Raw genomic sequence first — 27,591 nt, forward strand, 5'->3', positions numbered from 1 at the left:
TTTCAGCTCTTGTTTTGGTTACAAGCCTTCTCCTGAATAGATTGAATACTTTGAGTGGTGAATGTGATCCGGCAAAACTTCCGTCTGACGAATTTAATGTAAATATGTTTTGCAATACACAATATTTTTAAGAGTTTCGGGACTCCATACGTTGCGTAAGGACCGTAAACATTATAAATATGTAAAATAAAATTAATCGGACGTTCAATATTTTTCCCTTCCTCGCTCCCGCTACAAAGGAAAAGCCTTTTTTTTTTCAAGCCACCTTCAGGGCTTGAGGCTTGGTGAAAGTACTTGCTGAATATCACTCTTGTGACTGTTATGCACGATTGCATACATACAAGAACTCGCATCAGCAAAGTCCAGCCGGCAGAGGCATATTGTGGAAATGGCGGCAAATTTGAATATAATCGAAAAATATTATCATGTGATTTCCACTTAGTTCAGTTTGAGAACAAGGTCCGTTGGGTAATGAATTCTGTCGGTTGGAGAATAATAATAAAAAAAGATTTAGACTGGTGGCACAAGAAAGAGGTAATAGAATTCAAAGTTATGCAGAAACCGCGTGCCATGTGCATGAAGTAGACTGAGGTCGAAAGATTATATCATTGCTATTTTCGTCGACAGGATCGCACTTGTTTTCGTGTGGGCTTTCGTCGTCTCTGTGGTTGACTATTTCAACGTTTCTTTCGTTTCAGAGCACGCAGAAAAGCAACATGAATTCCATATGGGTATTGCAATTTTTTTGTGAGTATATGGAGCTGAATTTTTCGTGACCAAAAGATACAATAGTCTTAGAGAAACGTGACTTAACAACAATGGCTCTGATTTCAAATGTGGGATATACCGATGGACAATAACAGAGGAGAAATATGGTTACCGCATATTGTTGTGATATCGTTCAGTACTTTTGGCAAAGGGCTACTTGATTTTCAGTCTTCCCCTCTGAAAACGAAAGACTTTAAAGTTGATTTAGCTGTTCATCTTACCAAAATTATGTTCATGCGACATGTATGTGCTTACACATATTGCGGTCTCGATACTGCTTCGCAGAATTTTGAGCGAATTTTTCTTTTTTCAATCTTTGTATTTCGAGCACTGTTTAAACCTAAGCATCTCCTTGTGTTGAAATCAACACAGGGTCAGGGCTAACTTTAAATTTAACAATGTAAAAATTAACATGTTTTCCAATTCCTACTCACAGTTATCTCACTTCTTCGCCTGGTGAACTCATCTGATGGTAAGTACTGTTAGTCGACGGCATTTACTATTATTTAGGCAATTTTTGTTTCCCAAGGATGCTTTATGATCATCAGATATGACATGGTAATGGACAGATATAGTTGAAAGTACGAAACCATGAAAAATGGAGCCATGAATTGGTTAACATGCTCGAGCACTAAGCATTTGGTTCATACGTCAGCGTGCGTTCATCGAGATATAAAGCACGCGGGAAGTTTGGAGAGCACGAAAGATGCATAAGAGTTGCTCGAGGCGTAGCCGTAACGGAGTTTTAGGGTGCGTTCCTTTGGGAGTATGCACATTGGTTATTAAGCACTTCCCTGGATAGCCCGTCTAACTGCACGGGCTTTTAGCACGCATTATTCATTAGAAGCACATTTTTTCATGGTAAACTCAAACGATGGAATTAAAATAGAAGCAAGTATTAATTACGATATGGATACTTGGGTACCCTGAATGCCTGCGATCAGTGGCTAATCGATTCAAAATTACAAAATCGATTTATTTCGTGTTTCTCGCAGAATTTGTGGAGCGATTGCCAACAATCTTTCAGTTCAATATATGAAGTAAGTACAAGTTTGAAATTGAGCACCGCTGGGCAAAATGATTAATTTCGGATCCTTCGCCCAAAGGAACGCGTTGGATCAGTGATCCAGTGATCCAATGGTCCGTCTTTAGATCACACAGATTAGTAATCCGATGAATACTTGTCCAGAGTGGATTTGATAGATCACTGATCAGAAAATGGATTTGCTCGAAAGGAACGCCACAGGTCAGAAATCCTGATCCGGATTCTCCCAAAGGAACGCACCCTTAATTGCATGGTCAAAAAACTGACAGGTGAATTCATGCGTGTAAATGAACTTTACTTTCTGATTGAAAACAAAATTCTTGAGGGATTTGTTTGCTAACGCCATTAGCGTGCACAATAGGAATACGAAGCACGCTCGCGCAATTGAATTTGATTAGGCCAATTTACACGCTATGTTATAACTTGCACTGATGCACTTGTTTGTATACGTAATATTACAAAATTGCAAAAATTTAAAAGTGTTTATTTATTCCAACTTGCACTTGAAATCACATGATTAGGTATTAATAATATACATGAAAAAATACGAGATAGCTTATCATAGCTATGCAGAGGCAAAGCACGCCCATCAATTGCAAAAATTGAAAACCACATTGTCATTGTTCCATAAAATATAGTCTGATCATTTTTAATATGTCATGACAGTAAAAAAAACATTAATAGCATTTACTTTCTGACATAGGAGTGTGAATAATTGACATAATTATTTTACTGTGAAGCTGAATACAAATGTTACATGCGACATTTCAGGAAATACTGCTTTCATAACAGCAGTTTTGCTTTGTTTGTACTTTTTATACATTTTACTTAGTTATAATGGTTAACTTTTAAAAAATGTCTTTTTGTGTGGGTTTGGAAAAATTGCAAGCATGTGCATGTTTTTTTTTTAAGTGCTTTTTGCTTGAATTTTGAGCCAAGTACTTCTGAGATGTACTGTTGGTATAAATCATTCCAATTTTATATTTAAAGTTCTGAAAATCTTCTCTCCCCTAGTTGCTATGCATTTTCTTGTAAATTAGTTTTGAGAATTTGATCAAAGTAACAACTTCCTGATAAGTTTGAGTATTTTCAAAACCTGTTTGCAGAACAATGTATGGATATTGTAGGGAGGAATTAATTGTTAATCTCTTCAGGCAGTTAAAGGGTTTTCAGTAAGATTTGGATGCCTTGCTCTCTATAAATATAGACTTAATTATTGATAATTGACAATGTCTTTTTTCAAATAATTCCTTGTAATTGCAGTTTTTACCTCTGGACTCTTAGCTGATTCTATTGATTACTTTTCCAGCCCTAATTTCCCAACAGCTTTGCACAGGGCAGTGCTTGTACTTTGAATATCATGTTACCCATAGGCATGCAAAATCATAAAAGTGACCTTCTTGAAATTTACCCTGGTAATAAATAAAAACTTATGAAAACTCAACTCATTCTTCTGTAACAAGAAATCAAAAGAATGAGTAAAAGATGCTCTTTTTTTCAGCTTGCACCCCTGCTGGAGAATCCATTGATGCCTCAAGTGGTAACATTTCCAGCCCCAATTTTCCCAACAACTATGATGCAAACAGGATTTGTACCTGGAATATCACTGTGCCCAGTATGAAAATCATCAAACTGACCTTCTTGAACTTTACCCTGGTAGCAGGTGAAAATGATGACTGTGCTGGAGCGGCAGCAGATAGTGCCCGAGTCTTTATCACAAATGTTGCTTCTCATGGAGGAAAATCCAATGACTTAAAGATCTGTGGTCAAAAGCTTCCCTCTCCTGTGTACTCCGAGGGAAATTTCATTCAAGTGAGATTTGAATCTCACACCGGCCCTGTAAACAAAGGGTTCAATGCAACCTTTGAGGCAATAGATGGAGATTCACGTAAGAGCTTTTCTTCTATAGTAGTTTATGAATGAAGCATAGAAGTGTACTGAGCATGTACCCTATTGAACTAAGCAAGAATTTTGTTGAGTATAACCTGAAAATAATGAAGTAGACAAACTATGAACAGCTATAGTCTGTAGAAGAAATAATTGAATGTATTAAAATATGTACATTACACTTATTTAAGTTGAAACCCATCAACATACGGAAAATGAGCTGTAGGCCGTATTGAAAATCAACCAGTTGACCACATTGGAGTGTAAAATCAAAACTAGAACAGTTTTCAAAGCCTGATACAATTTTTGTTACTCTTTCCAGTGTGCCCAACAGATATGATCCTTGATGAAACATCAGGTTCTTTTTCCTCTCCCTTTAATCCAAGAAACTATCCATTCAACCAGACATGTAGCTGGAAGATAATAGGGAAACAAGGATACCATGTTGAGCTCACAATACCAGACTATAATCTTCAACGTTGTGGTGGCGCTGCTTGCTCGTGTGATCATATGGAGGTTCAGAATAGCTTCAGTGATGAAGTGCTGCCTGGAAAACTATGTGGTACACCAAGGTTTCCTCCTGTAAAGTTTTATTCACTGCGCGAAAGCTTGAGGGTGGTGTTTGTGTCGGATGATACAAACATGGATTATGATGGATTTGAGGCAACTTACAAGCTGTTGAACCACAGTCCTCCAAGTAGGTAGTAGATAAAAATCAGAGAAAGTTTTAACACGTACCATAAATAAATTTATTCAATACATTTGGCACAATCAATTTACAAAATATGGTCTTTGTCAGAAAGATGGTTTTTTGGTTTGCTTGCATCTCCATGCCTTTTGTGTGAGGATCATAACTCATTTAACTATTCCTGATTTATTTCAGATGTGCATAGTAATCTTGCAGTCTTAATTTTTTTCAGTAAATTCTGTATTGTGTGTTTTAATTGGTAAATTGTGTAGTTGCCCTTCACAGAGTTAAATTTACTGTTCAATGAGTCAATACAACTTATACTTGTTAGGGTAAATTAGTAGTATCAACAGAGTTAATAACATAAATTGGCTGCTGTAAATAGTTTCTAAGTTGACGTTTGAAGTGTTAGCCCTTGTTGTCTGGTTTTGCCATCCTTGTCAGTATGGTACTGAAATTACTGACTTACCCTAACCCTCAAATCATGCCATGCGAGGTTGAGTCTAATTTCTGTAACTGACTAAGAATATCACTTGGTTGTTTGGTATTTAAGACTGAGTTGATAACGTAAATTGGTCACCATAAAGGGTTTCAAAGCTGATGTTTTGAGCATTAGCTCTTAGTCAGAGCAAATGTCATGAAGGGTAACACTTGAAGTGCCAGCTTTGAAACTCTTTATGGTGGTCAATTTATGTTACCAACTCAGTTGATAATACCAAATTACCCTGTTATACTCTCCAGCCCCCACAGCACCACAGTTTCTTTAGAAACTTACCACCTTTATTTGTAAAACTGGTAAGTGCATGCTTCCTGCTTTCAGGAAATTAGTGGCTGAGTTACTGGGCAAGTGACTCAGCCACTTATGGTCAATACGTTAATGAGTTAGTCAATTATATTTCATGTCCTTTAATTTTTTGGGGATTTCTGTTAAACCATTCTGTACCTCATCAATTCAGACATTAATTTCCACCAAAACTGCTTCTCAGTAATTTAATAGGGTGTAGCAGTGGGGGACAGAGAGAGAGGTTGACTTAGAGGATGAAATTAACTTTTTTCTTTTCATTTTCATGAAATGATTCTTTTTTTCCTTAAAACTTGCAGTTTGTCCTAAAGAGCCAATTTCTCTCTATGATAGTGGAAAGATCAGCAGCACCAATTTTCCAGTAGGTAACTATACTGCATCAAGGAATTGTTCATGGATCATAACCGTTTCAGCTGGTGAATCCGTGAAGTTGGCATTTACTTATTTTTTCCTTAGTTCATGTGCAAATTGCAATTCTAGTCATTGCTCCTATGTGGAGCTTTATGATGGAAATTCCACAAGCTCAACTTTACTGGGGCGTTTCTGTCAGAATTCACTTTTGCCAAACACAACTTCCAGTGGAAATCAAATGTTTGTAATGTTTCATGCTGGTACTGATGTTAATCGTGGATTTGAGGCATCCTATTCAGTTGCGTCCACTCAAACAACACCAGGGTCAACACCAGGGTCAACACCAGGGTCAACACCAGGATCAACACCAAGATTGACGCCAGGACCAATACCCGCTATTGGTAAGCTGAACTGACACATACACTACAAATCCACTTATTTTTCCATGGGTCTGTTAAGGATGTCATACAGTAGCATTCTACTCAGAGCAAGACAGACTTTGTGTTTTATGCTCTGGGTTCAAGACCTAACCAGGTCATTGAGTTGCTTTCTTAGGCAAGACATTCTACTTCCCCAATAACTCTCTCAAACTTGGAGTAAAAATGGCCAGCAGCAAATTAAGGAGGGTAATCATGATGAGTTCACATCTCAGTTAGGCGATGAGGTTGCACTCCACATTATTTAATCCTTTAACCCTTTCACTCCCAAGATCTAATTGGTAATTCTCCTTACTATCTGCCATACAATTCTTATGATGTTAGTTCAGAGAATTTGGTATTGGATCAACTAATAATCCCATAATTGATATTCTTCTCTATTCTCATCACCTACCTGCTTGATATTGTATTGATATTGTAAGGAGAAATTCTGTCTTGGTCACTTGTACAGTATCATCCAGGAATCAAATGTGAAGGTCTTACATGGGTACATTTCAACAACTTTTTAAAAAATCAAACACGCAATATGCAGATTTCCAACAGTCCTTTAATGGGTGTGGATCATATAACAAAGAAATGTGTATCAATTTTCAGGCGGCCTGAGCCCAGGCGCCATTGTGGGGATCTCAGTGGCAGTACCAGTATTAATTACAATGGTGATAGCAGCTTTCAAGTACTATCGTAAGTTTTATTCACAGATTACTTTTCCAGATCTGTTTGTTTGCAAAGTAACTGTCAAGGTCTACATTTATAATCAGCTGTTGTGATGAGATCTATTTATAATTGTCCCTGTGGGATGAAATCATTGGCACCTGGTAGCGAGTGTGCTGGACTCAAGAGGTCTGAGACAAGACGCTGCCACAGTGTTTTGGAGTCCCCTCTTTTTCAGTACTACTGAAAAAGAGGGGACCGTACTCAAAACACTCGTGTGAAATGAAGAGATCAGTCGATAAACAGATATGCAAGGCCCTCAAGAATTTCCTCTTTGGATAGGATACTCGTAACGCCATAGGAAAGGGAGGAGAAGAAAGTGTCAGAATGTCAACAATTTTTACCGACTTTCCTTTTTTTTCTTGCCTGTCATTTCACGATGTTATTCCAACTGGAAACTTGCTCTATTACCCATGTCAATGAAAGGTGATAATTTTATTTTTGTCTCTTTTACCGACTAAATACGATGTTTACAATTCTTTCAACAGGTAAATGGAAAAAACAGAAAAATGAAGATGTTCCCCAACCTGAGATGGAGAGCCTTAAGCAAAAGTCTGACAATTGAGGGAAAAGTTAACCTATGAACATTTTTAGAGAGAAAGTACCGCCTATGAAGTGCTCTGTTTTCTCCTTTTCTTAATGTCTGGCAATTTTTTTTTTCCTAAAAAGGTATGAAGTTGCAAAGTCTCTTTATTTATTAGTCACTAAACTTCAAACAGCTTGCTCTCGCAGTCGAACGTGTATTAAGCGTTCAGCGGTCACACTTTATTAAGTGGTCGGTTGTCAAGGTTCTGAATTTTGTGTTCCCTTAAACACGGTAGTTTTCTCTTCTAATAAGCGGTCAGCCTTATTAAATGGTCGTGCTCACCCGTTGCTGAGTCCGTTTATCCTGTTTGCGCTGTCTTGCACCTGTATTGAATGGTCACTTAGAGCGGAACCACCCATGGCATAAAATGGCGTTTTTTATTGTTTCTTAAAACTGTGTGAGCCATCAACTTGTGTTAAGCGATCACTCCGCCAATCTCGTGAATGACCGCTGAGCAGAGGTACGACTGATTAATATTTTGATGGCGACCATGCGCTTTAACCTGAGAGGTGTCTAAAGTTGTTCATAAGAAAATGCTGTGAAAATTGGCTGAGTTATTGGTGAACTTTATCTGCTTGAAAAAATGTGGTATTTTACTCAGTATTTCGAGCCATTTGGCCATCTGATGTCTAGAGAATGTTGTTATAGCTTTCTAGCTACTTTTATTGAGTAAACATTCCTAACTCTTAAAATTTATAACTGTTGGAAAATCTTAGAAGACTGCCTTTACATTACAAATGTGGCACTCTTACAGCACTCTTAAATTCCTTAAGAATTGTCGTTGAGAGTAATTCATCATGTAGATCTTAAGCCAAAGTATGTAGATCCTGTGAGGAATCAAACCAACCAACCACAATGGTTGGATCTTCGGTTGTCACAACGTTGTGAGGAACTCGTTAATAATTTGGCAAATAGTACTGTAGAGTGAATGGCAATTAGCTGTAGGCACTTGCGTGGCATATGTATTACTTAGTAAATATAGTTTAATTTACTTTTATTTACAAGAGTTATGTAAGAACGATCTCAGAAGATCTAAAATTTCGTAGTAGTCAAATTTCTAAAGAGGTTTACTTTAAAATTTCTTACTAGTATATTCTAGGTAACATTTGTTGCTGCGGCAGTTTTGTATTTATTTAAGATCAAGCAGACATAATTTTTAAAATTTACCAGTTGAAATACTGGAAATAAAGTTTACCTGGGTGTTTTGGCAAATTATTTTGGGTCCTGTCAATGAAGTTTCGTTTTAGGATCAAGGTGTTGACAAAGTGAAGCTTTTTCAGCTTCGTTAAGGTTATATTCACTTTAGAGAACATGAAATCTTGAATGGTCGCTTGCGGGCAGGTTAGGAATAAACGAAACGGATGAGCCGGAGTGAACCCAAAAGAAAGAGGGATTCTTACGGCAGAAGATCATTGACACGAATAGCTAAACAGCAAGATGACACAGTATTACGCGGTGCCATGGAATTTGAAGGATTAGGGATTGCGATTTGTTGTGGTGACTAAATACAGGTTCATAGCGGAAAGAGATCTTTTTTTATAGAAAAAAAGTAGATATCGAATTGTTGATTTGTCTGACAGCCGCCTCCCTTCTTCTCAGTTTACCCTCTGGCCTCTCTTTCTGGCGGCCCATTCTTCTCATTTCCGATAGCTGCTACACACATGAGTAAGACGTGAAGTTGCCGTTCACGTCGGTAAGGCACCATTTTCCAAGTTAGGTGAAAGGACGAACAGTCTGCGCAAAATTACGAGGAATGATCAAAATCGTGTGCTGAAAGTGATTGCTAGTGCAAATCAAGGTATGTACTGAAATCGAAGACCTAGGTAAAATCAACAAATGCTCAATTAAAATGTTGCAAATACTTCAACTTTGTCCATACGACTGCTGCGATTTGGATTATCGAGCGGTAGCTAAGCCACTCTTGAAGGCGCATATGATTAGGCGGTTGCACAGCTGTGCGTACTCATCTGTGGGAATATCTGGGTGTCGAGTCATCCCTATTTATGCAAACTCATTCGTCAGAATCGATAAATATTGTTCTAGTTTCCAAGGTGGAATAAATTGATTCGAACAAATAGAGAAGAGAGCTTTTCGTTCTTTCAGAAACGATACAGTTCCAGGTTTTGGTTGGCAAGACTCCGTTTGTTTGGTTCAGCAGAATGTCTTTGATGCACGTCTCAAACGTGTTCCGTGAGTATATCAACTTTTACTGGATTTATATCGAAATCAGCTCTTAAAATAAGCATAAGATTTTAACGCGTTAGCTTTGTATAAGATACCTTTGGCGTTTCGAATCTTGGTTAATTTATCATGCAACGTTGTAACCAACTACTTGGGTGTAAATTTCGTTGGCGATTGTTCTCTATTGTGGGATTTCGGACGAAAATCGAAGATCGCTCTCCTGCACGTACCAATGTCCTTGTGATTGATGATGCTTTTAACAATAACACCTAGAACGCTTCACACACGCAAAAAAACAACCATGGATATAAACGAACGATTTTGTTGAAAAAAGGGCGATTTCGAGTCGAAGGCACGTTGTAATCCACTCCCACAGGTTCCAAAGCGCACAGGAAATCGCGTGATTGCGAGTGTACTTGGTGAGCTTCGGCCATCAGTGAATTGAACTAGATATCTTATGGAGGGCGTATGTAATAGAGAGGCTCAAATGTACTCTCAGCAGGCTCTTTACCATTCAATAAATGCTGCGGTTTATCCCTTTGCGATGAATTTGTGTTATGTTGATCGTATAAAATATGTGGTGTATAAACGAAAGTTGTGATATTAATCATGTACGTTTTATTTTTTGCAAGGAAATACAGTTATCCAGTAACTTAAACTTAATCACCACGTTTTGTTGGGGTATTTTGTTGCATAGTTCAGTGTTCCAACAGGTCCTGAGTAGGGTAGTTTACTGATAACGTTAATTTAAATTTTAAAAAAACTTAACTTTTTCCTGAGTTCATGTTTGTGAGTATTTAAGATAGCAATCTGTAATTCTATGACATCATTAACAATATTATTATCTCCTATGTAATTTGTTGGTTGTTGTGAAGACACTTTTTGATCTCCATGCACATGAACATGTGTTCCCTTGGTATGTGATATTTTTGCTGATGTGTAGTGTGACTTAATCATAACCATTACAATTTCCTTAAATGTGATTGGTGCATTTGCTGCTTTATTTTTCACAAACCATTCTGTACAGTTGCTATTGGACTTTGGCTTTGCAATCATCCAATTTTGTAAATCACTCATATGATTACAGACTGAATTGGATTCTACTCGGTCCTATCACCATCATTAATAGTTCAATTTTCTTACTTTTTTAGTCAATTCACTGAGCATCAAGGTCACTCACTAGAAAGAAAGCTGTTTATAACAGTTTTGCTTAATTCAGTTCAGTATTTGCCAGCTTATGTGAAAATTTTGATTAAAAGTTTAAAGAGAGATCTGACAGCTCATACACACATTATGGGCACATGAACATGGTTGACTTCTGGAAACAGTTTTTTGTCTCACCTACTGACTATATTCAAAGCACTCAAAAGGAATGGGATTTTGGGAATTTTTTTTGAGATAAGGCCTTACTGCTGAATGAATTGTAATAAATTATATTGAGCTGTTTCTGCCAATATTCACTAATCATTATGTCCAGCTGCAATTAGACTCTGGCTTTGTGGTCATCCAATTTTGTGAATCACTCATCATTAAAGACTGAATTGGATTCCACTCAGTCCTATCACCATCATTAATGGTTCAATTTTCCTACTTTTTTAGTCAATTCACTGAGCATCAAGGTCACTCACTAGGAAAAAGCTGTTTATAACAGTTTTACATAATTCAGTTCAGTATATACCAGCTTATGTGAAAAATTTGATTAAAATTAGAAGAGAGATCTGACAGCTCATATGCACATTTTGGGCACATGAACATGGTTGACTTCTGGAAACAGTTTTTGTCACACCCACTGACCATATTAAAAGCACTTTAAGGACTGAAGTTTGGCATGGCAACAACTATTATTACACTAATGTTACAGGAAATCTTCAGAAATATTTTTTGGAAATGGTGATGAAAATTCCTTGATATATTTTCTCTTAACTTTGTAATTTTTTTTTTTTAGATAAGGCCTTGCTGCTGAATATATTGTAAAAAATTACACTTTGCTGTTTCAATGTTATGTTGTTGCTAAGTTTACAATTAATATAACTGCCATGAAATGATACTATGGAGAGAAAGAGCTCTGAATTGAGTTCTATCCAACAGTTTCAATTTTTTTTCAAAGAACAAATTTTTAATATGATCTTAATCATTTTACTAAATTTCACACTATTATTTCACACTACCAAAAAAAGCTCTGCGTGAAATTCAACATACATATTGCATATATGCAACAGTTTGTATCATTTTTTCTTGAAATTGAGATGACGTAAGTGTGGTGAAGAGGCTGAAACTATAACCCCCTTTACTTTCATTGTTGTTCTTTTAACTACAAATAATGCCATTCACCCTAATTTGAATAATTTAACAAACCTGAGTGTTACTATTTGTCAGTTTTCACAAACATTATTCAAATTGATAGAAGGACAAAAGGAAAAAGGAAAGCTGTCAAATTCATATGTGTATATTCAGCTGAACACAAAGCTGAAGTAGGCAAAGGTGTACTATTTCTTGGTGTCTTAACCCTTTAACTCCCAAGATCTGATTGTCAATTCTCCCCTCTAGCTGCAATACATTTCCTTGTAAATTGGTTACTAGAATTTGGTGTTTGATCAAGGTTTATGTCTTGTACCTGATGAGTTTGAATATTCTCACCACCTGTTTCATGGATAATGTTTGGATATGATAAGGAGAAGTTGTATGTTAATCACTTTTGGAAGTTAAAGGGTCGATGTGATTCACATTGTTTCATGTGAATGTAGAGCCATTTTGCATTTAAAAAAAAAAACAGACATAACTTTAAATTTATGAAGGGAGATTTTAGAGCAAAAAGTACTCCAAATTTACCAGGCTGTGGTTCCTCGTCAGTACAAGGAACTGGTTTGAAATTCAGCACAGTGGCCCATTAATATCTGAAAATTTTTCAGATGAAATGTTGTTGCTTGGTATTTTGTAAAACATGATGTATAGCTCTTTCTTTCTGTTCGATAATAAAAGATGCAACAAGGCAAAAAAGTACTTTTAGTCTTCCAATCATGACATAAGTCTTACTTCTTTTGCAGTCATCATCATGGTTCATCATGCAGCATGTAATCGTAAGTGATATTTTTATATTGATTAAAATTTAAAATTGTTTTGTTTATGTATTGTGTTAATTTTATCAGCACTGAATTAAATGATAAACATCTTTTTGAAGGTCAGAACCTGCTATTGCTGCTATTGAAGTTTGTTTTTTGTTCGCAGCATGTGCCTCTCCAGAAGTTATCAGTGGAACCTCTGGACTTTTTTCAAGCCTTAATTTTCCCACCGAGACACCAGCAGGCTCAACTTGTTTCTGGAATATCACAGTTCCAGAAGGATTTGTGGTGAAAATAACTTTCCATGCCTTTTCACTGTCACCAGCTGACAAAAATACTGACTGTACTAATGCACAAGGGGCTCGTCTTCGTATCTCAGATGTTGCATCAACTGAACAGGCAAGAGACCCCTTTGAGCTCTGTGGACAGTCTATTCCTAGTCCTGTGTATACTTCCACAAACACCATTCAAGTGAGATTGAAGACAGTAGCTCAGCATGGAGTCATTGGATTTAATGCATCTTATGAGGCGATCTCCCCTGATAAGTGTAAGTCCTTGTACATCTCAAGTTTTCTTTTCCTAAGGAGAAATGAAACCCCTGTGTATATGCAGCTTGTAATTTTTGCAGGAGTTTGATGGTTTGGCCATTTTTTTGGAGCTGTTGGGAACTGATTTTGGAATTTTCTGTTCAAGCAGCAGAAAACTATCAAGGAGGGAGAAGTGATATCTTCAACTTTAATAACTTGTTGAATTTCAGTACCCTCCTCTTCCTAGAAACATCCTACTGATTGCAATTAATCCTCTACAGATGTTACAGATGTACAGCCAAATAACAGTATGCATATTCTCCATGCTGTACTGTATACATTTTCGAAGGTGTTGGCAAGGAGAATTTGTTTGATAATCAGGAGCTTCTTAAGTTGGTGATCATTTTCCTTTATTGTCCTGACCTTAATGTGCAGTATACATGAAGGTGGATGGGCAAATCAGATGTAAGTCACTCCAATGGGCCAAAGGGATAATGATGGGATCGTCTTTTGTTATTGAAAAATGTATGCATGATTTGTTGAGAGCAATATTCAATACTAATGTGTTTTGGATCAATCTTGTCTCCTAGTGTGTCCAGCAATGGCCAATTTGAGTGATGCATCAGGTGTTATTACCTCTCCATTTTATCCCAGATATTATCCAGATGACCAGAACTGCATGTGGGATATTGTTGCAAGCAATGGAAAGCATCTCAAGCTTGAGATTGAGAAGACCACAAACATTCAACAATGTAATCAATGCAATTGTGACTATTTGGATATCCAGTATGGCTTTGACAGTTCAGGAAATCCAAGTGAGAAAATATGTAAAGAACTCACGGAAACTGTGACGTACTACTCACTTAAGGATCGTCTAAGGGTGCAGTTTCATTCAGACAACTTGTCGAAATTCCTTTTTAAGGGATTCAGAGCAGTTTACTCTCGCCTGGAATCCAACCCGAGATGTAAGTATCAGGAATGGACTTATTTGCATCAGAAGGGATATAAAGTCCACATTATCTTTAGTTAGTTATTTGTGTTCATCCTTGGAATCTCAAGCCTAAAGTTGGCATGTGTGGGTTGAGTTTTGCCACTCCTTCTGCATAGAATTGTCCTCACAATATTGGTGTAAATTTTGTTAATTTAGCATTTTGACTGTTTTTCACCTTTTCAGTTTGTCCTAAAGCAGCAACCCTGTTCACAGCTTCAAATGGAAAGTTCAGCAGTCCTGGTTACCCCTCAGATGTCCCTCCTGGTCTAGATGTAGCTAATAATCGAGCCTGTACCTGGAAGATCACTGTAGCTGCTGGGAAACGTGTCAAGTTGAATTTTACCCATCTAAATTTTGGCACATGTTCTTCTCAATGTGATCAGTGCACACATCTGGACATCTATGATGGTGATTCAAAAAGCTCTCCTTCTCTGGGGCGTTTCTGTCCTGAATCTGCAAAGGAAGTGAAGGTGTCAAGTGGTAACCAAATGTTTGTGGAGTTTGAATCTGGCTTTGGTAATGATCGTGGTACTGGTTTTGAAGTACAATACTCGGAGACTACAGATGATCCAAACAAAACAGAACCCCCAACAAGTAATTATCACTTTTACTTGATTTTTATGTTGTGTCTTCATGGTCCAAATAAGACCACTGAAGCCTATAAGTCCACAGTCATACATTATATATTTATATACCGGTTTCCAAAAACATTGGATATGAAATATATATTAAATGTATATATCTTCTGTTTTCTCATCACAAAGGTGCCTGTTTATTTCCTATCAAAGGAACAATACCTTTTGTTTCTCATTTATTTGAGAGTTGCTGTGCATATTAGCATTGTCTTACACCAGCCTTTGCATGGTGTTTTCAATATCCATGACTGGGAAATTCTTCAATATTGAATTTTGAGCGTATGTTTGCTTCTTAGGTCATCTATCACCAGAATTAATTTCCAAGTCTGTTGAGCCATGTCTAAAGAAAAGCTGTAATGTGTAAACTCAAAGCTGCAACCTCATGGCCAATTCAATTTAGCATTTTAACTGTTTCAAGAACAATATACAATGCCGGCAAGGTCAAAAAGCAAGAACAAAGTTTTAGAAACTCTTTAGAGTGACTAATTTACATTCACAACTCAATTGATAAAATTACGTTCTCTTGTAACACCCCTCACCAATGTAGCACCTCAGTTTCTTTAGAAACCTACATTGCACCACTTTATTCATTATTTGATCAAGAGAGTGTTTCCTTTTGTAGGGGCCGGAGCCATGAAGACTGGTGGCCTGTTGATTCCCACCATGCTTGCCCTAGCTGCTTCCCTTTATTAGCCTGTAAGGGACATTGTCACTTTCAGACCATCATGTGTTCTGGATCAAAGGAAGCTCTTTGCCTCATGTAGGGTTATCATTAGAAAATTTAAGAGATGCATGATCTGTACTGAGAAGATGGCTGAATTGAAGTACAACATGCCTACAAAAGAAGCATGGCATGTTACAAAGCAAAAGTTATGTGTTAACCTGGGAAAAAATTGAGATTTGAAGCTCTCGGAGAGGTGACTTCTAGTAGTCTACAACATAATTTTATTGGGGTAATTTTTTTTGCCATAAATTGATGTTGGAATAAGTTTAAAGAATATGTATTTAACTGTCTTTGATCACAATTCACAAAGTAGCTGGCACAAAGTGGTGTGACAGCCAGTGGTTTTCTGCCACCTACTGGATTCTAATGTCAATCCTGCTTATTTAATCTTCAGATTTCCCTACAACCCTTGTAAATATAATTGGTTAAGAGTGGATCCCTGGGCAAGACCCTTATGAAATTAAATGGGATGTGAATGGCACTTAATAGGGAAGCCTATTAAACTGAAAGAGGTTTTTTTTCTCAATTTTGCTCAGCTCCAGGTCTTCACATCAATTTTCCTTACCTGCTCCATACTTTCTATGGAATGTTTGTTCCAAGAAAGTAGTGTTAAACAATCTCCCTTCCCTCCCTTGGTTTGCATTTTCTCCTCATCCTCTGTCTACTTGATAATGAAGTAATATTATGCAGCAGAAGAGTGTCATGATGATATTGTTGTAAATGATGTTGTAAATGATGATGATTAGGATAATTATATATACAACAATAATAATGATTTTAAAACTATGCAATGACTTGATAAGGTATTTTTTATGTGCTTGTGAATTTTATAGTAGTAGTATGTATTTTATATGATTTTTTTAAATATTCAAGTACCCTTTAATAAACAAGTCTAACAAGTAATAAATTGGAACTATTAGTAACTGTGCAGATGATGAGGTGAGGAATTACCTTCTTTCTAATTTTTTTTTTTTTTTACCATGGATTAGTCAGAGACAGGGAAAGAAGTCAGGCTACTTTTGTAGGAGTTGCATTTACACCCAATTGATTATTAAAATTAGACATAATTGCTTCATGTGGAGCATCTTGATTAACCCAGTTTTACTCTATTGATTTTTCTGGAAATATCACAGTACCATTAGCCAACACAGGAATATATTATGGGGAGGATATGAACAAACAATATCATGTAGTTTTAAAATGAGCGTGAGCTATATTTATGCTCTAGCTTCGGCTTTTATAGAAGCATTGTACGTGTGAAAGCAAACTTCAACGTGATCGTACTTTACCTGATTTGGTTGTAAATCAAATGTAATATTAAACATGATTTTAATGCTGGTTGAAATGGGTTCTATTATTGAAAATTCATTATTTCCGTTTATGGTTGGTTCCCTTATTACATCCGTGACATCGATGGCGGGAAGAGTGAGCAGTGACTTTACATCCGAGCATAAAAGCTCGTTGCACATACCAAAACAGTCTGTGCGTCACGCAATCAAGTTCAGCTGTGTCACGTAACGCTACCCTTGCTTAAGGCTCTTGTCTACAACAAGTCTTCTTCTCCTCTAGTTATTCAATCAACAAAGAGGTTTTTTTTTCTTAAATTTATCCTCAGAAGTTGGAAATGAATTGAGTTCGAGCGAAGAAAGAAAGAATTAGCGTTTCCCTAGGCAAATAATAGATTTCATTGTGTTGTTTTATTTCAAACACTGAACACACGGCGGAAAGACTGTACCTGATGCCGGTAAAAAGACAAAGAGGGTGAAAAATCCGGCATCGATCGTGGTCCCTTCCACTTGTAAAGCAAGGGGTCTTTTGCTTAATAATTGTTCTTTACGGCAAAATTAAATGTTTACGAGAAGTCGTTTTAAACTCCATCAGTTATTTGAGACAACTTAATGTACTATGTTAGAAGCTCAGTTGCTTAACAGACACAGCAACCTTGGCAACCTTCACTTGTTGAGTTTACCTCCATCAAACCACACCTTCATTTCAATCTTCACTTTATTAGCAACTTCTTCGCCATCAATTCCAACAAATGTGATCTCGTATTTATGATTCTTGAGCGGATCTTTCACTTCTTTATGTTCTTCTGGCCAGGATCTACTGATCTCAGGCAAGTAGACCTAAATGGCTTTCTTCAACAGCAGATCTTTATTGCCTTTGGTGCCACTCCTTTGGGAGTGTCGTCCCGTTTTACAATCTGTGGTCAGTGAAAGTATATTAAAAAACGGAAAACTGGTTGGAAAAAATGCACACGACAGCCTTTAATCGACCAGTAACCGCAGGCAAAGTGGTTCGATTCAAATTGAAGTCAATTTGAATTTTCTACTGCGTACAGTTCTGTTCATAGTTCTGTTCATTCGTGTCTCTTTGTAAAGCACAATCAACTCCTCTGCAAGACAAGTCAGTATTAAATACTTTACATTATGTCAATCAGTTTGCTATAAGAGTTTCGGCTTTAGGAGATTAGTAACAAAGCCCACGGGTCCAAATGGTAAGGTGGAGTCCAGACTCCACTCTCCTTCTGACTTTACCCGTTTATCTAACATCAGTGTCGTCTAGAAATTTTGTTAAAATGGAAGTTTTTTTTAATTATTCCTCATGAAAACAATTACCTGGAGGAAATCAGGATTCTTAGTTGGAATATGAAACAAGAAAGCGTCCTTGATCCTTCTCGTCACCGTACAGGAAGTAGGAAAGGAACCTTGGGTATTCATTATCGTCAAAGTGTTCGTACTGTGGAACATCCACCACCTTCATGTAAGCCGTCATGAAAGGCTTACTTGCATGAGAAGGCAGTCCGATGTAAAAATCTAACACTTCCTTTTCATCTCCGTATTCCGATTCTCCAAAAAATCATGTAGCGTGCATTTTTTGCCTCTGAAGGCAATTGGTTCTGGTTGGGCGCTGTTGATCATCGTGCCGTTATGTTTGTGGTAAAGCATTGCATGCAGTGCGTTGCTTGTTATCAAACCGATTACTACGTTGAAGGAAACCCATTTAAACCTTGAAAACCTTTTTTGGACAACCTTGAAATAGATGACTTTCTAAACGTAGTAAGCGGTCAGATAACAAGCAATGCACTATGGAAATAAGGTGTGGTATTTTTTGTGAGAATATTTGACTTATTTTTTTATTCCTTAGAGCAGTCGTAAATATTCTCATACAAAGTCTTGTAATTTCGCCGTGCTTGTTATTTCGTAAGATGATCATCTCTAGTTGGAGACTGGGCTGCCTGTGGTTTGGCGAGTTTGACTGTCTGTGGTTTGCCTGTGGTTTGCCTGTGGTTTGCCTGTGGTTTGGCGAAATGTCTTCCGCGATGCACACCTTAAACGTCTTCCGTGAGTATATCAACTTTTACTACATTAATATCGAAATAAGCTCTCGAAAAAAGCATTAGATTTGGACATGGTAGCGGTAAAGTTTCTGCACAGCCTCATACTACATTATGCATTCAGTTCTTGGATAGAGAAAACAATGACAAAAACAGTACATTGCCATTAGGAAAACAGATCTGCTTTATAATAGTACGGGGCTGTGCCGAAATTTTACCACGGTAGCTTTGTACAAGATATCTTTGGCGTTTCGAATCTTAGTTTATTTATTATCCATCTTTGTAAGCAACTACTTGGGTGTAAATTTCGCTGCTTCGTAAGTCATGGCGATTGTTTATCTCCATTGTGGAATTTCGGACGGAAATCGAAGACCACTTCCCTGTACGAACCAATGTCGTTTTTATTGATGATGCTTTTAACAATAACACCTACCGTATTTATTCGCCTATAAGCCGATCTCGGCTATAAGCCGAGACCCTAAACTTTTTCATGTCAGCAGCTGTTGCATTGAAATAAAAAATAAACACAAAACATTCGGCTATAAGCCGAGACCTAATAATTGCAAAGTACTCCACGCGTGTCGTTAACTGAGATGAATTAACATAAACCGAAAACAAAAGGAGCTTCCATCTCGGAAAACATGCAACCAAAAAGTAGGTTATGAATAAACATAGATCATTCTAGATCGCTAGAGATTACGGAATCAGTGAATCGATGGTGCGTCGCTGGCGAAAAGATCAAGCGAACCTGTTTAATGGTGAGCTTAAAATGTCAGCAAAGCGAAAGACGATGGGCTGCTTTTCGCCAAAGTATCCTGAATTGGATCAAACAATACTGGACTGGTTTTCAGAGCAGAGGAGTCAAGGTAAGTCTTTCGTTTCTTTAAAACAATGAGAAGCTTCGATCAGCTGATATCTGTCAGATCGTGTTGCAATGTTTACACAAACCGTGGGAATGACCGCTTCTGATTGGCCAGTTTTTCATGTTGTCAAATTTCGAATCTTGTTAAGCACCCGTAAATTTTTTTTGGCGAAAATACTCGGCTATAAGCCGAACCCCCTACCTTGGCGAGAATTTACCTGTTCTCAGTTTAATTTGTTGGAAAAATCGCTCGGCTTATAGGCGAATAAATACGGTAAAACGCCACACACACACACACACACACACCCACAAAAAAAGAACCATGGATATAAACGAGCGATTTTGTTGAAGAAAGGGCGATTTCGATTCGAAGGCACGTCGGACTCCATTCCTACAGGTTCCAGCACGCACAGGAGATCGCATGAATGCGAGTGCACCTCGTGAGCTTCGTCTGCTAGTGAATTGAACCAGATATCTTATGGAGGGCGTATGCAGTAAAGAGGCTCACATGTACTTTTCGTCGACTGTCGAAAATGAAAACTCTCTGCAGACACTTTACCATTCAATAAATGCTGCGGTTTATCCCACTGCCATGAATTTGTGTTTATGTTTATCTTTTAACATATGTGGTGTAAAAGCGAAAGTAATGATATTAATCATGTACATTTTGTTTTTGGCGAGGAAATATAGTTATGCGGTAACTTTAACTTAATCACCACTGGCCACATTGTCACATAGTTAAGTGTTCCAAGAGGACCTAAGTACGGTAGTATACTGATAACGTTGATTTAAATATTAAAATAACTTTTCATGTTTGTGAGTATTTAAGATAGCAATTTTAAATTCCCATGACATTATTAACAATATTATCATCTCTCATGTATTTGTATTTGTTGGTTGTTGTGAAGACATTTTCTCATCTTCATGCACATGAACATGTTCCCTTGGTATGTGATATTTTTGCTGATGTGATGTTTGACTTAATCATAACCATTACAATTTCCTCAAATGTGATTGGTGAATTAGCTGCTTTATTTTTCAGTAATCATTCTATACAGCTGCAGTTGGTAATCCAATTTTGTGAATCATTCATATGATTACAGACTGAATTGGATTCCACTCAGTCCTGTCACCATCGTTAATAGTTCAATTTTCTTACTTTTTCAGTCAACTCACTGAGCATTAAGGTCACTCACTAGAAAGAAAGCTGTTTATAACAGTTTTATATAATTCAGTTCAGTATTTGCCAGCTTATGTGAAAATTTTGATTAAAAGTTTGAAGAGAGATCTGATGGCTCTTGCACATATTTTGCATGGGCACATGAACATGGTTGACTTCTGGAAACAGTTTTTGTCACACCCACTGACCATATTCAAAGCCCTTAAATTAGGACTGAAGTTTGAAATAGTAGGTGTGGCATGGCAACAACAATTATTACGCTATTTCTCTTAACTTTGGGATTTTTTTTTTTTTGATATAAGGTCTTACTGCTGAATGAATTGTAAAAAAATTACATTTAGCTGTTTCAATGTTATGTTGTTGCTAAGTTTACAATTGATATCACTGCCACAACATGACACTATGTAGAGAAAGAGCTCTAAATTGAGTTGTATCCAACAGCTTTTTTTTTTTTTTTCATAGAACAAATTTTAAGTATGATCTTAGCCATTTTACTAAATTTCACACTATTTCTGTAGAGCAGGGGAGAAACTATGGCATCTCAAACTCGGAATATTTTGAAGACTAATATTCACAGGACACTAATTTGAGCTAAAATCCAGTTATCTTGGAAAGCCCTTATAATTTTTCAGAAAAAGCTCTGTGTGAAATTCAACTTACATTTATATGCAACAATTTGTAAAATTTTTTCTTGAAATTGAGATGACGTAAGTGTGGTGAAGAGGCTGAAAATATAACCCCCTTTACTTTCATTGTTGTTCTTTTAACTACAAATAATGCCATTCACCCTAATTTGGATAATTTAACAAACCTGAACGTTACTAGTCATCATTTTCTGATCACACAGTATTCAAAGTTACTTAGACAGCATTGTTAAAAGGATAAAAGGAAAAAGAAAAGCTGTCAAATTCATATGTGCACCTTCAGCTGAAAAGAAAACTGAAGTAGGCAAAGGTGTACTTTTTTTTGTCAATGTGAATGTGGAGCCATTTCGGTTTTAAAAAAAACAGTCATGACTTTAAATTTACAAAGGGAGATTTTAGAGCAAAAATTACTCCTGATTTACTCAGCTGAAACATTATTGCTCCGTATTCTGTAAAGCATGATTTAGAGCTCTTTCTTTCTCTTTGATAGTAAAAGATTCAACAAGGCAAAAAAGTACTTTTAGTCTTCCAATCATGACATAAGTCTTACTTCCTTTGCAGTCATCATCATGGTTCATCATGCAGCATGTAATCGTAAGTGATATTTTTATATTGATTTAAAAATTGTTTTGGTTATACATTCAATTTGTTAATTATTTCAGCACTGAATTAAATTATAAATATCTTCTTGAATGTCAGATCCCATAGATGCCAACCTCTGGAGATTTCAAATCTGGAGAATTCTTTTCTGACCAGCACTCCGCCAACTGAATTTTCCATTATGTGACGCGCCCCCCCCCAGAGAATTTCTCATTTGATTTGGACTCCCTTACCCCCCCCCCCCCCCCCCCCCCAATTTTGTGGAAAAACCTGGATCTATCTGTCAGGGACTTCAATTGGTTGAATACTCATCCAATCAGACTCTCACTTATATAGGAGTAACAAGGAAGAAACTCTTCTTTTTGTCTGCAATGAACAACGTGCATCACATAAGAAAATGAAGCCAGAAACTGTAATACAAGCATAAGAAGCCAGATGATTTTGGAATTTTGGAACATGTGACACAAAAACTGTATCCAGGAGACTCACGCATAATCCAGGAGAGTTGACATATATGACATATATGAGATCCTGCTATTGCTGCTATTGAAGTTTGTTTGTTTGTTTTTTTTTTGCAGCATGTGCCTCTCCAGAAGTTATCAGTGGAACCTCTGGACTTTTTTCAAGCTTTAATTTTCCCACTGAGACACCAAGAGACTCAACTTGTTTCTGGAATATCACAGTTCCAGAAGGATTTGTGGTGAAAATAACTTTCCACACATTTTCACTGTCACCAGGTGACACAAAAACTGACTGTAGTAATGCACAAGGGGCTCGTCTTCGTATCTCAGATGTTGCATCAACTGAACAGGCAAGATACCCATTTGAACTCTGTGGGCAGTCTATTCCTAATCCTGTGTATACTTCCACAAACACCATTCAAGTGAGATTGAAGACAGTAGCTCAGCATGGAGTCATTGGATTTAATGCATCTTATGAGGCGATCTCCCCTGATAAGTGTAAGTCCTTGTACATCTCAAGTTTTCTTTTCCTAAGGAGAAATGAAACCCCTGTGTATATGCAGCTTGTAATTTTTGCAGGAGTTTAATGGTGTAGGGCCCTTTTTTTTTTTAGAACTGTAATTGGGAACTGAATTTGGAATTTTCTGTTCAAGCAGCAGAAAGCTATCACAGAGGGAGATGTGATATCCTCAACTTTAGTAACTTGTTGAATTACAGCACCCTCCTCTTCCTAGAAACATCCTACTGATTGCTATTAATCTTCTACAGATGTTACAGATGTACAGCCAAATATCAGTATGCATATTCTCCATGCTGTACTGTATACATTCTCAAAGGTGTTGACAAGGAGAATTTGTTTGACAATCAGGAGCTTCTTAAGTTTTTTTTTTTCTATATTCTCCTGACCTTAATGTGCAGTATACGTGAAGGGTGATATTGTAATGGGGAAATTAGATGGAAGTCACTCCAAGGGGCTAAGGGGATAATTATGGGATCGTCTTTTGTTATTGAAAAGTGTAGGTATGATTTGTTGAGAGCAATATTCAATACTTATGTGTTTTGGATCAATCTTGTCTCCTAGTGTGTCCAGCAATGGCCAATTTGAGTGATGCATCAGGTGTTATTACCTCTCCATTTTATCCCAGATATTATCCAAATGACCAGAACTGCATGTGGGATATTGTTGCAAGCAACGGAAAGCATCTCAAGCTTGAGATTGAGAACTCCACAAACATTCCACAATGTAATCAATGCAATTGTGACTATTTGGATGTCCAGTATGGCTTTGACAGTTCAGGAAATCCAAGTGAGAAAATATGTAAAGAACTCAAGGAAACTGTGACGTACTACTCACTTAAGGATCGTCTAAGGGTGCAGTTTCATTCAGACAACTTGTCGAAATTCATTTTTAAGGGATTCAGAGCAGTTTACTCTCGCCTGGAATCCAACCCGAGATGTAAGTATCAGGAATGGACTTATTTGCATCAGAAGGGATATAAAGTCCACATTATCTTTAGTTAGTTATTTGTGTTCATCCTTGGAATCTCAAGCCTAAAGTTGGCATGTGTGGGTTGAGTTTTGCCACTCCTTCTGCATAGAATTGTCCTCACAATATTGGTGTAAATTTTGTTAATTTAGCATTTTGACTGTTTTTCACCTTTTCAGTTTGTCCTAAAGCAGCAACCCTGTTCACAGCTTCAAATGGAAAGTTCAGCAGTCCTGGTTACCCCTCAGATGTCCCTCCTGGTCTAGATGTAGCTAATAATCGAGCCTGTACCTGGAAGATCACTGTAGCTGCTGGGAAACGTGTCAAGTTGAATTTTACCCATCTAAATTTTGGCACATGTTCTTCTCAATGTGATCAGTGCACACATCTGGACATCTATGATGGTGATTCAAAAAGCTCTCCTTCTCTGGGGCGTTTCTGTCCTGAATCTGCAAAGGAAACGAAGGTGTCACACGGTAACAACGTGTTTGTGGAGTTTGAATCTGGCTTTGGTAATGATCGTGGTACTGGTTTTGAAGTACAATACTCAGAGACAGATGATCCACCTACAGATGTGGGTGATGCATCTACAACTGTCACAACAAAACCAACAGATGAACAAACAGATAAACCATCAGATAAACCAACATTTAAACAAGCAGAACCCCCAACAAGTAATTATTACTTTATCTTGATTTTTATGTTGTGTCTCATGGTCCAAATAAGACCAAGCTAACAAGTCCACAATCATACTTTAGATATTTACATGTATATATATCTGTTTTCAAAAATGTTGCAATTTGAAAATATATATTAAATATATATATATATCTTTCATTTTCTCATCACAAAGGTGCATGTTTGTCTGACATAAGAGGAACAATACCTTTTGTTTCTCATTTGAGAGTTGCTGTGCATATAAATATTTTCTTACACCAACCTTTGCATGGTGTTTTCAATATTCATGACTGGAAATTCTTCAATATTGAATTTTTAACGTATGTTTGTTTCTAAGGTCATCCATCACCAGAACTAATTTCCAAGTCTGTTGAGCCATATCAAAAGAAAAGCGGTACGTAGTATGTAAACTCAAAGCTGCAACCTCATGGCCAATTCAATTTAGCATTTTAACTGTTGAACGATATAGAATGTCCATGCCGGCAAGGTCAAAAAGCAAGAACAAAGCCAAGCAATGAAGCAGTACTCAAAACGTCTGCTTTAGAAACTCTTTAGAGTGACCATTATTTACATTCATAACTCAATTGGTTAAACTACCTTTTCATGTAACACCCCTCACCAATGTAGCACTTCATTTTCTTTAGAAACCTAAATTGCACCACTTTATTCATTATTTGATCAAGAGAGTTATTTTTTTTTGTGTTTCCTTTTGCAGGGGCTGGAGCCTCAAAGACTGGTGGCCTGTTGATTCTCACCATACTTGCCCTAGCTGCATCCCTCTATTAGCCTTTAAGGGACATTGTCACTTTCAGGCCATCATGTGTTCTGGTTCGATGGAAGCTCTTTGCCTCATGTAGGGTTGTCAAAGTGGTGTGACAGCCAGTGGTTTTCTGCCACCTACTGGATTCTAATGTCAATCCTGCTTATGTAATCTTCAGATTTCCCTACAACCCTTGTAAATATAATTAGTTTAGAGTGGATCCCTGGGCAAGACCCTTATGAAATTAAATGGGATGTGAATGGCACTTAATAAGGAAGCCAACGAACTAAAAGAGGTTTTTTTTCTCAATTTTGCTCAGCTCCAGGTCTTCACATCAATTTTCCTACCCTGCTTTATACTTTCTAAAGAATGTTTGTTCCAAGAAATTAGTGTTCATGTAAAATTAGTGTTCATGTAAAACAAACGAAATATCGTCACAGATGTCAGGCTACTTTTGTAGGGGTTGCACTTACAGTCAATTGATTATTAAAAATTAGACATAATTGCTTCATGTGGAGCATCTTGATTGACCCATTTTTACTGATTCCCTCGATTTTTCTGGAAATGTCACAGTACCATTAGCCAACACAGAAATATATTATAGGGAAGATAAGAACAAACATTCTCATGTGGTTTGAAATTAGTGTGAGCTATAGTTATGCTCTAGATTTGGCTTTTATAGTAGCATTGTACATGTAAAAGTGAAAGCAAACTTCAACGTGATCTTAATTTATGTGATTTGGTTGTAAATCAAATGTAACATTAAACATGATTTTAATACTGGTTGAAATGTGTTCTATTATTGAAATTCTGTATTTCCGTTTATGGTTGGTTCCCTTATTACATCCGTGACAATGATGGCGGGAATAGTGAGGAGTGACTTTACATCCGAGCATAATAGCTCGTTGCACATACCTAAACAGTCTGTGTGTCACGCAATCAAATTCAGCTTGTCACCTAACGCTAACCTCGTTTATAGCTCTTGTTTACTGCAAGTCTTTCTCTCCTTCAGTTATTTAATCAACAAAGAGGTTTTTTTTTCACAAACTTATCCTCAGAAGTCGGAAATGAATTGAGTTCGAGTCAAGAAAGAAAGAATTAGCGTTTCCCTAAGCAAATAATAGATTTCATTGTGTTGTTTCATTTCAAACACTAAATACATGGAGGAAAGACTGCACCTGATGCCGGATAAAAGGAAAACAAAAACAAAGAAGGTGAAAAATCCGGTATCGATCGTGGTCCCTTCCACATGTAAAGCAAGGGGTCTTTTGCTTAATAATTGTTCTTTACGGCAAAATTAAATGTTTACGATGTAGTGTATTGCGTTATCTAAGCGTTACTATAGTCACGCTATATCCTGTAAGACACGATCGGTACATGATTGTAAAAGTACATTCCTATGTAAAAGTAGTATTACTGATTCCTAGTACTGTATTGTGAATATAGCTTGTTGATTCTTTAATAAAGTTCAGTTGAGCAATAGCAATGAAAGAAGTAACTTGACTGAGTCTAGACGACACAACATACTGGCGACGAGGATTAAAAGCCAATAACGTACTCCTTGAGCTAGATGGAACGGACGGGACTTTCTACGCCACAGCCGTTCAACATCGACGCAGCCGACTTGTACTGCGAATGGCAGCACTGGGTGAGTTCCTTTGATATATACTCAGTGGCTTCCGAGCTCTCCGACAAGGACGACAAAGTCCAGCGAGCAACCTTCCTGCACTGCCTTGGGCCCGCTGTGCAAAGGATCTTCAGAACCCTGCCTGGCGAACATAAAAAACTTGAAGATGCGAAACTAGCTCTTCAAAACTACTTTGCGCCAAAACGAAACGTGGTGTCTGAAAGGTACAAGTTGCGATCCAGGGAACAGGGGCCAGACGAGCCGATAGATAGCTACCTTACAGCACTCAGAGAACTTGCGAAATCGTGCGAGTTTGGCACACTCGAAGAAGAGATGATAAGGGACCAGATCGTTGAAAAGTGTGCGTCGAAAAGCCTTCGACAAAAGTTACTGACTCAAGACGATCTGGACCTGACGAAAACGATGAAAGTGGCCAGGAGCGAAGAATCGTCAAGGAAAGATGCCAGCATGATTACAAAGGGCACCAAGGAAGACCCCATACCAGTCGACAAAGTCAACGCCAAAAAGCCTACCGATGGAGCGGACGAAAAAAGGTTCATCTGT

The 27,591-nt window shown here is 37.4% G+C and overlaps 2 protein-coding genes across 5 annotated transcripts; both read left to right on the plus strand.

The window, feature by feature from the left end:
• Nucleotides 1-616: 616 nt before the first annotated feature.
• On the plus strand, nt 617-16,730 carry LOC131777729 (cubilin). The gene is made up of 13 exons (XM_066161716.1): nt 617-747; nt 1,205-1,240; nt 3,315-3,701; nt 4,023-4,397; nt 5,490-5,942; nt 6,573-6,659; nt 7,178-7,241; nt 9,356-9,465; nt 12,501-12,533; nt 12,682-13,062; nt 13,633-14,007; nt 14,217-14,627; nt 15,291-16,730. The coding sequence occupies exons 1-13, from the start codon at nt 717-719 to the stop codon at nt 15,359-15,361; spliced, it is 2,814 nt and encodes a 937-aa protein (XP_066017813.1). The 5' UTR covers nt 617-716; the 3' UTR covers nt 15,362-16,730.
• A 1,577-nt stretch (nt 16,731-18,307) lies between these two features.
• Nucleotides 18,308-26,180, plus strand: LOC131777694 (CUB domain-containing protein 2). Of its 4 annotated transcripts, XM_066161905.1 has the most exons (8): nt 18,308-18,331; nt 18,601-18,736; nt 21,977-22,009; nt 22,594-22,974; nt 23,558-23,932; nt 24,142-24,636; nt 24,978-25,034; nt 25,356-26,180. In XM_066161905.1, the coding sequence occupies exons 1-8, from the start codon at nt 18,323-18,325 to the stop codon at nt 25,424-25,426; spliced, it is 1,557 nt and encodes a 518-aa protein (XP_066018002.1). In that variant the 5' UTR covers nt 18,308-18,322; the 3' UTR covers nt 25,427-26,180. The 4 variants fall into 4 exon arrangements, with proteins under 4 accessions (XP_066018002.1, XP_066018003.1, XP_066018001.1 ...); XM_066161906.1 differs by lacking the exon at nt 18,308-18,331 and having other exon boundaries at nt 18,586-18,736; XM_066161904.1 differs by lacking the exons at nt 18,308-18,331; nt 18,601-18,736 and adding an exon at nt 18,864-19,595.
• Nucleotides 26,181-27,591: the final 1,411 nt, after the last annotated feature.

This window comes from Pocillopora verrucosa, chromosome 14 (genome assembly GCF_036669915.1).
Source record: "Pocillopora verrucosa isolate sample1 chromosome 14, ASM3666991v2, whole genome shotgun sequence".
Classification (NCBI taxonomy): Eukaryota; Metazoa; Cnidaria; class Anthozoa; order Scleractinia; family Pocilloporidae; genus Pocillopora; species Pocillopora verrucosa.